The following is an 11,107-nucleotide window of genomic DNA, read 5'->3' on the forward strand; positions in this document are numbered from 1 at the left end:
CAAAGCGATGTTTTAATGAATAATCTGAGAAAATCACATCAGTGAGGCTGGGGAGGGGTGTGTGTGTGTGTGTGTGTTGGGGTACTTGCTGCTTGTACTCATCAGATGCGATAGGGGGAACCTCTTACTGGAGGACCGGTGCTGTTCCAGCTCAACGCAGCCACGTGGGGCTCCGCTTGTCTCATGTGGTGACCTCCTTGGCGGATGGTCGCGCGCGGGGAGGTTTGCTGCTGCAGGACAAGATGGCGGCGAGGCGAGGTGAGGAGGACGCGTTGCTATGGTTCCCACTCCTCGCTGTGGCTGGTTTTCTGGGCTCAGGGATCCCTCCGCACCCCCGGGGAAAGGTTACTCCGGGATCACAGCACGACAAGTTACTGTCCGTCTTTACATTTGGGTTTAGAAACCCCTCAAGTCGGGTGAAAACCCTTTTCACGCGGGAAAGCCCATCCCCGTGCTGAAGAGTAATCAAACCCAAGAGCTGAGGATTCAGTGCGTCTCCACGTGGGAATCCCGGAGATAGGATTGTTGGAATGGAATGTGCACTCTCTTCCTGGAGGGAGGCACTCCTGCTCACCTAACTCCCGAATGTATTAGGCACAGGTTGGCCAGAAGCCAAGGCTTGGGGACCCCCCCCCCCCCCCCAGAGTGTGCGTTGCGGCGCAAGTCCCACCGGATAAAACCGCAATAGCTTGGCCACTGATATCGCTGTCCGGCCAAGCGTTCCCGCTGCTTGTCTTGCGGGGTTAGCAGGTGCTGAGTGGGATGGATCGCTGAAATGGCAAGAGACTGTAGCTCTGTTTTGGGAGAAATTCCACCGGGCGGGGCCGGACTATGTTTATGTAGCATTTTAGATTGTCTAAACGTTTGGCAAATTTCCTTTCAAGAAATAATACAGAAAAACAACTTCAAAGTCGAGACCGTATTCAACAAATTGCTACTTGGAGCAAATTCTGACCACGGTGGAATTTCTCCACACCATACTGTTGTAATATGGAACCTTTATAATAATAATAATAATCCTTGCACTTGATACAGCGCTTTCACATTTTCTAGACGTCTCAAGGCGCTTCACAGAATATACTGTAAAGTGAATTGACTGTATATTTGTGGGCGAAACGCAGCAGCCAATTGCGCACAGCAATGTCCCACAAACAGTCGTGGATTGAAAATGACCAATTTATTATTTTTTTTGGAGGGATTATTATTAGGCTTTTACAACAAAGAGGGGGTAGGTGAGGAATGAGAGAATGAGGGAACTCTGGCATGTTCTCGTGAGATCACATAGTGCATGACCAGCCTTGTAGCACCAGAACCATATACTTAGGAACAGCCTCTCCTCATGGGTAGAAGAAATGATGGGTGAAAATTTGGGGAAAAAATGTTAAGAGATACAGAGTGAAATATTTTGCTATCAGTCATATAGTCATTGCTTCCTATTCACAACACACTCAATAGCCTTTAGAATAGGGAGCGCTGAATCAATATTCAGTCACTGCATATGATATATCAGTAATCGTGGCAGGTATAATAACTAACAGTCTTTGTTTCTGTTCACAGTGACGTTGAAATCTGCTGCTGTCGTATCCTTTTACATACCAGCTCCCATTGCATACATTTTCAGGAGTTTTCAGCCAATGCAGAGCTACCCTTAAAATCTTAAAATAATTGAATAGAGTCTTGAAGGCTATAATGGGGCGGGAGCTGAGGTGAGGGAATGGACGAGGTGGCTTATATAGAGAAAGAATTAGGCCCCCTGTAGGTGTCTCGGTACTTTGCTTCCTGAGCCAGCTGTACTCCAGGGCACCGATGATGACAGATCAGCTAACCTGGCTCATCAGCAGGACTTTGAGGGGCAGACCAGTCACCGGGATTAGGGATTCCTACCCAGGCTGCTCCTGTTAACTGCAAGCCAAAACCCCAATGGGTAAAATGGCCTTAGTGGGAATCTTACCAGTGATCACAATCGCAAGCTGCACAATTTTGGCTGGTTTAACTCCAGCAGTACCCAATACACACTGTGAGCCTTTCCTCTTGCCAACCTAAATTATCTTGGGTAAGTGCATCTTTCTGAAGAGAGAGTCCATACTCCATGGCAGACATTGCCTGCCAACACTGACCTGATTTGTGCTATTGTCTGAATGAAGCTAATGGAAAATATACCGGCTTCAGTTCGAAAACCTCATTAGCACTTGCAGGGGTAATAATCCACCAAAAACTGGGACTCTCATCAGTTTGGTTTGGACATTCTGAAGCATGGTGATGGGTTTCTGCGTGTGTCAGACCCGGACGACTAAAACCAATAAGAAGGATGTTGTTCTACTCGAGGATAGGAACACCAGTGCAGATCTGACCAGCTCCTGAGCTGTAACATTGTAGGATTTACCTCCCAGGCATTCTCCTTAACCAGCCTCGCTGTAGCTTTCCTCAGTTCCACTACAGATACTTTTTTCTTTCAATGCATTTTATTATACTTTCTACTTCCTTGCCACATTTCTAATGATCATCTACAAAAGTAAGTATCTGGGGGAGAGCTTTGATTCCTGTGAGGTTACAAGACAAGGTTAGTGACCCACTTTGATGTTTCAGGTCAGGTGTACAGTTTCCCGGATGGTAACTTGGCCCTCGATCTGGTTCTGCTGATGCTTATGGCTGTCGTGGAGATGATGAGACTTTACTTAGGTAAGCTGCTAAGCGAATAAAGATTGTCCTCTGTGGTCAGAAGGAACGCATGCAGGAAAGTTACACGGTTGGTGGATCTGAAGGTGATCAGATGGACTGAGGTAGAGACTGCCTAATGGTCCTTTTAAATAATTTGGTCACTCAATCCACGACTGTTTGTGGGACACTGCTGTGCGAAATTGGCTGCTGTGTATCTCCCACAAAATATACAGTCAATCCACTTTACAATATATTCTGTGAAGCACTTTCTCAACAAAGTGATAAAGCGCTGTATCAAATGCAAGGATTATAATATTTAATAATCATCCTTGTATTTGGTATAGCGCCTTATCATGTCTTTGAGATGTCTCAAAGCGCTTCACAGAATATATTGTAAAGTGAATTGACTGTATATTTTGTGGGTGAAATTTAAACTGGGTGTGACAATTGGAACATGATCTTCTCTGCTACAAATTTATAACTGGATGAAAACTAACTTCTTACGCTCAAAAGACCATTGTTTCAGTTGCTTTCTGAGGTTCCTTTCAGAACAAAGCCTGAACGCTTTTATTTGCCGTATTTTGCTGTAATCAACAACAGTGAAGCAATTGGTAGTCCTCTCACCTCTGAGTCAGAAGGTTGTGGGTTCAAGCCCCACATCGGGACTGGAATCACATTGTCTAAGATGACACTTCAATGTTACGTACTTGTGCAAATGTGTTAGATCTCAAACACTGCTGTTCGTTCTGGCTCTGCTGGTGCTTACGGCGGTCATAGAGATGATGAGGCTTTACTTAGGTAAGCTACAAAGTGAATTAAGATTGCTCTGGATTGATTGCACACCTTTTGCAGGTGTTAAAGGTAATCTGACAGAAAATGAGATTTCGATGGGCTCGAGCCTGGGGCTGACAGTGGGCAGTGTACTGCTGTGTCTGTACTTCCTCTTGTGGCAGACATATGTGCTGAAGGCAGACACCATCATTGGCGCTGTCCTCCTGCTGCTCTATGCATTCGAGGGCGTTTTGGACATTGTTGTGATAGCAGATTTCGTCAGGTAAGTGGTTTATGTGGAGTCCTGTAGCTCAGTGGTTAGAGCACTCGCTTTGCAAACGAGAGACCTGAGTTCACTTCCAGTCAGAGGGCGAAACCTTGGGCAAGTTTCCTTACTCCACACAGAGCCTAATAATAATCCCTCCAAAACCAAAAACAATAATAAATTGGTCATTTTCAATCTACGACTGTTTGTGGGACATTGCTGTGCGCAATTGGCTGCCGCGTTCGCCCTCAAATATAGTCAATTCACTTTACAGTGTGTTCTGTGAAGTGCTTTGGGACGTCCTCCCGATGTGAAAAGCGCTATATCCAATGCAAGGATTATTATTATTATGTACACAGGCTCCATGTTACATGTAAAGGCTCGGCTCAGCAGGTGGTAACTGATCAAATGCGGGTTTCTGTCCTGGTTCATGCTAGATGGAAGTTTAGTTAGTTTAACCCCTTGGGTGCTGCCAACAAGGTTTGAATGGCACTCAGCTTGTTATGCTAACATATAGTCTGGCTGGGCACTCAGTATTGGCCTCGGTAAGAGTAACAGTTTGATCTGGTCACACCAATGATACAACCAAGAGTTTTACTCTGTCTCTAACCTGTGCTGTCGCTGACCTGGGAGTGTGGACTGATAGTGTGGATGAAGGAAGCTTTACTCTGTATATATCTAGTGCACAAATTGACTTAAGTACTATGCTGTTATTGAACTTGATGGCAATGTAGACATCTTGCCATTAAAAGGAGTACAGTGTAGAACAACCAGATTAATAGTTGGATCCAGCAGGTTACCAGGAGAGCTCTAGAGTTGGGATTTTCAAACTGAAGTGTACAGGATACCGAAGGAAATATAGAGAATATGGACACTATATAAATCTGTTTCATTTTCCCATTTTCTCCTTTCTTCCCGAAGACGCTGACTTTCAGTTGCACAGCCGCCAAGTGCCCAAGTATCCGTACTTCACATGTGAGCAGGTTGGTGAGTGTCGGCAAACAAGAATTGGCCGGGTGGGGATGGGGTCACAGCTGACAGGTTACCCTTAATACTTATGTAATTCTGCCCTCATCTGAGTGACTCTGAATCAGGAACAGAAACTTAGCTAATGTTCCCCTCTCAATGGGCACTGAGACTCCCTGTGAAGTCCGCTGATAGAACGGACCTGAGACCTTCTTTGTGCAGTGATGTGATTGAGGTGCGTAAAATAATGAAAGGAATTGACAAGTTAGATCGGGGACGACTCTGGCAGAGAGAAAGTAACCAAATCGGGGGGTAGGGGCTAGATTTAAATCCAGACTGAAGACAACTTTAACTTGAGGTCGGGAAGCTTGTCACTGTGAAGATGTGGAATGTTCTATCCCAGAAACTGTAGAGTCTGGGAACTGGATGGAGCGAGCGCTGGTCTGCTCCTGCCTGTGGTTGTTGTGGGCTCAGTGTCTTACAGAAGGTAAAATGTACAAATGACAGTGTGCTTTTCACCTTGTATTTTGTAGATTATTGGAACAAGGGACTGTTCGCCACCTCATCAAACACATTCCGGGAGGATTATTCAGAGTTTTGTGCGTTAGGAATGGGAAAAAATCCACTGACAGCTGCTGAGAACATTAAGCACACAAATTTTATACATTTCCTGAAAGATTTGTTGGGGGGGAGGGGGGCGGGGGTGGGAGAAACGAGAGAGAATAGGTGATGTAAACCCTTTGCTTATTATATATAAGGATCATGCATGCTGTTCTTTCAGATAAACTTCTTTGTCACTTTATTATGAACCCCTTTGGCTTCTCGAACCCTCCACATCCCAGCTCCCAGCGCTTCATGCCGGTGCAGATCTAGCTGTTACACAGCTCTGCTGTTCCTCAAGGCTGGGTCCACAGTGTTCCAGTGCACAGCTGCTGTCACACCATCTAGATTCTTCCCGCTCAAAGCAAGTGAAAGCCCTCAAGTGAAAGATGGTCCTCACTGGCAAGCTATGGTTAGACTCCAGCAGCTATCTCAACCACACATGTTGGAGTCCCCAAGCCTTGGCTCTTACAAACCTGCACCTATTACTCTCTTATACCCCTTATTAGGTAAGCAGGGTATGTTCCTCTAGGGAGAGATTGTGTATTCCATTCCAGAAACAAGCAAGTGTCTATGTAGATGATATAGATATGTGGAACTCTCAGTTTGGTTTGGAAGCTCTTTAGTATAGTGATGGGTTTCTCCATGTGTCAGACACCCGCTGAGCAGAAAATAAACCACCACAGAGGTTTAGAACCCACCCTAACTCTGTATTCACCTTTCACCTGTGGGACCTGGGTACAGACACTGGTTCAGTGGCAGAGGCAATACATTTCCTTGATAAAATAGATGATTTCTCACCGAGCTTCCACCTGCACAACAGAAAAATCTTTCACTGACCTGTGTGTTTCTTTATCTCGATAAATTTCCAGATCAGATAACCGATCAGGGAGGAGCACTGCTTTTATACCAGCCTTTTTTATACATCTATTTTGTATTAAATAAATCAGCCTATTTTTTCTATTCAAGGTTTTTAATGCTTGTCACAATAAAATATTTTTTATCTCTTGTATCTTTGCTACAGCATTACTATTACACTGGTTATTACTGAGCACCTCATAAACATGAGCCTGGCAGCAACTTCCAGTGTCTTTGAGACTGTTTTGATATTAATACAGTTTACAAAAGTAATTCTTTCATGTGATACAGCGTCTTTCACATCCGGAGAAAGTCTCAAAGCTTCACAAAGTTCAGTGACTGTGTATTTGGTAGATGAAACACCGAGGTTTCAGGGTGGGTCTGCTCTTTTTACAGGTGAGTGATCTTTACTGTTTGGGTTTATATTGGGTTCACTTTTTTACTCTGCCTCTTTTCATTATGGAAACCGATAATTTTATCACTGGATTATAATTCCAATTATATTCTAATTAATATAATTAAAATATATTATAATAATTAGAATAATAATCCTTTCATTTAATATAGTGCCTGCCTAAAAATGTTGCAAAGTGCTTCAGTATCTTAAATTAATGACTGTATTTGTAGGTGAATTTGGCAGCCAATTTGGGCACAAAAATTCCACAAACAGCCATGAAGTGAGTGACCAATTTTATTTGGGGAATTGTTGACCAGGACACCGGGAGGAAACTCCCTTCTCTTTTTAAGTAGTGTCGTGGAATCTTTAACATCCACCTGAACAGGCAGACAGGGCATCAGTTTGTCTCATCAGAAGGATGGTTAATCACACTTTCCAGCTCTTTTCACAAATCCCAAGAGATTTTCACTTCTCAGCTGCTTATCCAGGACCCTTTTGAATAATTCTCTCTCTTCTTGCCCGGTGATGTTTTGTAGCCAATGGTATCAACGGACGGAAGCCACCCTCTGTTAATATAGCCAAGTTCCTGTTCTCCATGGGACGCTGGACAGCAAGTATTCAAAAGTGAAGCAGGTCACAGTTAAGCCTAAAACTGTTAGATCTCTGTGGTGGTAAAGGAGTTAGATCTCAGTGATGTGGTACAAGAGCAGAGTGTCAACCCCTGACCATATGGATGGCTTTTAGAATAAGGGAAAAACGCATGATTTTATCTTAACAATTAACACATCCAACTCCCTGTGACTTGCATGCTTTATCGCTCTCACCGCGACACTTGTGCCAATCAATGCACTCAGGATAGGGTAAGAATACACACAATTGTGGCTCTCTTAGCAAGGCATTTAAATAAAATAGTCCGGAACCATAGGTTGACTAACTGAGCCAGGTCAGTGCTTGTTCTCGAAGAGATACTCCAGGTCAGGCTGACCCACTCTCTGCTCCATGTTGTGGTTTTTGGTGAAATCCTTAAGCAGGGTCATGACTTCGCTATCAAATTCAGGAGGAGTTTGTTTTGTTTCTGGTCGGGGAGGAGGGTAAGAGTGAGGAACAAATGTAGAAAAATCAAAGATCACAAAACCGTATACCACAGAGCAGCCAAGTTGTGAAGAGGCATGTCTTGAGAAATTGCTGGGTGCAATGAGACCAGCCTGCTCACGGCAGAGGATTTTAATACTTTAGACCTTAAAGTTACAAAGTTATAGGTTCTGGTCAGCAGGAGGACTATTCAAGGCTGATTCCACCTTGTACAGTACTTCCTTGGCTCAAGGAAAGGGCTAACACATGCCGTATTTGGTTTGGGGCCAGACCAGTGTATAATTGCAATTTACATTTATACAGTGCCTTTCACATCGGAAGGACATCTCATAACACTTTACACTGCTGACTGAGCACCTGAGTCAGCATAATAATTTTACATTTGGTATAGTGCCTTTCATGTCAGGATGATGTCCAAAAGCGTTCCACAGGATTTACTGTAAAGGGCAGTGCCTGTGGTTCATAGGCAAACACAGCAGCCAATTTGCCCACAGCAATATCCCACGAACAATCATTGAGTGAGTGAGTCATTTTTTTATTTGGGGGACTGTTTACCAGGAGAGATCTTTAATGTCCACCTGAACAGGCAGAAGGCCTCAGTTTAATGTCTCAAACGAAGGACAGCAGTTCTAACAATACACATCCCCAGCCCTTTATTGGAGTATATGAGTTCCAAGGCCTGACGTGAGACTTGAAATCACAACGGCGAATGCTATCAATTGAGCCAGGCTGGTTGTGGGGGGAGCTGAAGAGGGTAGTGGTTTGGGGACGTGGTGGGGGGAGGGTTGAAAGATGATCAAAAGTGCAGCCAAAGAGGCAAGTCTTGAGACAGGCTTTGAAAGTGGGGAGGGATGGGGCGAGAAGGAAGGGCAGTGAAGTGGAAGAACTCGGGGATAGAGTTCCAGATGATATGTTGAAACAACAATAACCTTGTTTAGTTTAGGAGCTGATAGCTGGAATTGAACCTACCTGTTGCCCAATAGTAGATGTCCCAGTCATTGCTGGGTTGGTTGATCAGTTTATCGTACAGACTCAGCTGCTTCTCACTCATGGTATTCAGATACTCCTTGGCAAAAAGGCTGAAATATCATCATCACAAACAATGTCAGCACCTCTTCTGGTTAAAAAGGGAAGGAGCTCAATTTTTCTTCGTGTTCAAAGATAAAAGCAATGCAGAATGATGATTTATCATGTTGGCAAATAGCCTATTACTCATGTCAATGTACATTCAGTTCTGGGAAGCTTTCAGTGTACTACTATAATAATAATCCTTACATTTGATATAGCGCCTTATCACAGCATTGCGATGTCTCAAAGCGCTTCACAGAATAAGTGGAGTGATTATGGTATTTTGTGGGTGAAACTCGACTGCCAATTGCTCACAACAGTGTCCCACAAACAGTCGTGGAGTGAATGCCCCAAATTATTTTTTTGTACTGACACTTCAGGAGGGAGGTCATGTAGTTATGTGACTCTCGGAGTCAGAGACTCGGGGGTCAAAGGGTTACAGGGCATAGGACCTGCGGGTCAGGGGGTTACAAGAGACGGGGACTTGGGGACAATGGGTCCCAGAGGATGAGGATGGGGAGGGATGAAGGGTAAGTGCTGGGGATTGTGCTCCACTCACACCTCAGGATGATGCCATTCTCCAGCATTCCCCGTTTGCGGCTCTCGTACAGCAGACGTGCTCGCTTCGTGTGAAGGGGCTCATTGATCCGCTCTTCCCATGGAGGCAGCAAAATATCAGTTATATCTTTCATGCTGTCATCGGGGGTATCACCGCGATAGGCCCGCACAGAGCATGCTCCGAGCAGGGTCCGGGCCACCCTCGGTCTGCACACAGTCACAACCTGTGGGAGAGAAAGGGGCAGTTTGAATCCTTTCCGTGTTAATTCCTGTCCAGCCACCTAAAGCTCCCACTGTTTGCTTTTTCGATCAGTAAAGGTCCACTGATGGGAACTTGTTTTCTGTTTTTTCAAATCTGTATTGTTTCCTCCACGGATTTGCTGTTCTGCCAATCGTCAAGAATTTTCTCCCTGTTCTTTAGAGTTCGGGAAATTTTGCTTCGATCAACATCAAACTCAGCTACAACTGGCTTCTGACTTTCTTTACTTTCTGAACTCTTTTTAAAACGTTAACCCATTGAGTTAAAGTAAGCATTATAATAATAATATAATAATAATCCTTGCATTTGATATAGCGCTTTTCACGTCGGGAGGACGTCCCAAAGCGCTTCACAGAACACACTGTAAAGTGAATTGACTGTATATTTGTGGGCGAACGCGGCAGCCAATTGCGCACAGCAATGTCCCACAAACAGTCGTAGATTGAAAATGACCAATTTATTATTGTTTTTGGTTTTGGAGGGATTATTATTAGGCTCTGTGTGGAGTAAGGAAACTTGCCCGAGGTTTCGCCCTCTGCCTGGAATTGAACTCAGGTCTCTCACTTGCAAAGCGAGTGCTCTAACCACTGAGCTACAGGACTCCGAAAGGCACCATAACTGCAAGTCAAACCGTTCGTGGTCGGGCGGTCAACTGCTCAACTAACTACACCGGTGCGAATGAAATGGAACTGGCCATCTTTCAATGCAATTATGCGAATTATGCAATTATCAGATGTGCATTTGCGTGGAATTAAGTGGAGCGCTCTGTCCTGCCACAGGATCTTTAACGTTCACCTGAGAACGGGCACAGGCGGGAGCTGGGTGTAACGTCTCATCCAAAGATTAGCGCCCGGCTCCCCCCCCCAGCCCGGCTCCCCCAGCCCGGCTCCCCCCCCCGCCCGGCTCCCCCCCCCGCCCGGCTCCCCCCCCCGCCCGGCTCCCCCCCCGCCCGGCTCCCCCCCCCCGCCCGGCTCCCCCCCCCCGCCCGGCTCCCCCCGCAACTCCCCCCGCAGCCCGGCTCCCCGCCCGCAGCCCGGCTCCCCCCCGCAGCCCGGCTCCCCCCGCAGCCCGGCTCCCCCCCGCAGCCCGGCTCCCCCCGCAGCCCGGCTCCCCCCCGCAGCCCGGCTCCCCCCCGCAGCCCGGCTCCCCCCCGCAGCCCGGCTCCCCCCCGCAGCCCGGCTCCCCCCCGCAGCCCGGCTCCCCCCCGCAGCCCGGCTCCCCCCCCAGCCCGGCTCCCCCCCCAGCCCGGCTCCCCCCCCAGCCCGGCTCCCCCCCCAGCCCGGCTCCCCCGCAGCCCGGCTCCCCCGCAGCCCGGCTCCCCCCGCAGCCCGGCCCGGCTCCCCGCCCCCAGCCCGGCTCCCCCGCCCCCAGCCCGGCTCCCCCCCCCCCAGCCCGGCTCCCCCCCCCCCAGCCCGGCTCCCCCCCCCCAGCCCGGCTCCCCGCTCCCCGACCTGTGAGGTTTGAACCCACAACCTTCTGCCTTAGAGACCAGATCAGCTAATGCTGCGCTGACTGTCACTCACTCTCCTCCACACCGACATCTTGGGAGCTGAGGCGGGTGGTGTCACACCGTAACCCGGAGCATTAACGGTGGGACACCACCGCCCCCCCCCCC

The 11,107-nt window shown here is 47.2% G+C and overlaps 2 protein-coding genes across 4 annotated transcripts; one reads left to right on the top strand and one right to left on the bottom strand.

Annotated features, from left to right (window-relative positions):
• The first annotated feature begins 67 nt into the window (after positions 1 to 67).
• On the top strand, positions 68 to 6,349 carry LOC103174847 (transmembrane protein 80). 3 transcript variants are annotated; one of them, XM_007887427.2, is made up of 6 exons: positions 68 to 258; positions 1,558 to 1,580; positions 2,419 to 2,512; positions 2,587 to 2,679; positions 4,616 to 4,681; positions 5,194 to 6,349. In XM_007887427.2, the coding sequence occupies exons 1-6, from the start codon at positions 243 to 245 to the stop codon at positions 5,388 to 5,390; spliced, it is 489 nt and encodes a 162-aa protein (XP_007885618.2). In that variant the 5' UTR covers positions 68 to 242; the 3' UTR covers positions 5,391 to 6,349. The 3 variants fall into 3 exon arrangements, with proteins under 3 accessions (XP_007885618.2, XP_007885620.1, XP_007885619.1); XM_007887429.2 differs by having other exon boundaries at positions 4,616 to 4,677; positions 5,194 to 5,308; XM_007887428.2 differs by lacking the exon at positions 5,194 to 6,349 and adding an exon at positions 3,511 to 3,712 and having other exon boundaries at positions 4,616 to 4,677.
• A 962-nt stretch (positions 6,350 to 7,311) lies between these two features.
• sdhaf2 (succinate dehydrogenase complex assembly factor 2) lies at positions 7,312 to 11,078 on the bottom strand. Its single transcript, XM_007887431.2, has 4 exons — positions 11,016 to 11,078; positions 9,237 to 9,457; positions 8,577 to 8,686; positions 7,312 to 7,590 (listed from the first exon to the last, which is right to left on the bottom strand). Exons 1-4 carry the CDS (start codon positions 11,031 to 11,033, stop codon positions 7,460 to 7,462), a joined length of 480 nt encoding a protein of 159 aa, XP_007885622.2. The 5' UTR covers positions 11,034 to 11,078; the 3' UTR covers positions 7,312 to 7,459.
• Positions 11,079 to 11,107: the final 29 nt, after the last annotated feature.

Source organism: Callorhinchus milii, unplaced genomic scaffold, assembly GCF_018977255.1.
Source record: "Callorhinchus milii isolate IMCB2004 unplaced genomic scaffold, IMCB_Cmil_1.0 Scaffold17, whole genome shotgun sequence".
Lineage (NCBI taxonomy): Eukaryota > Metazoa > Chordata > Chondrichthyes > Chimaeriformes > Callorhinchidae > Callorhinchus > Callorhinchus milii.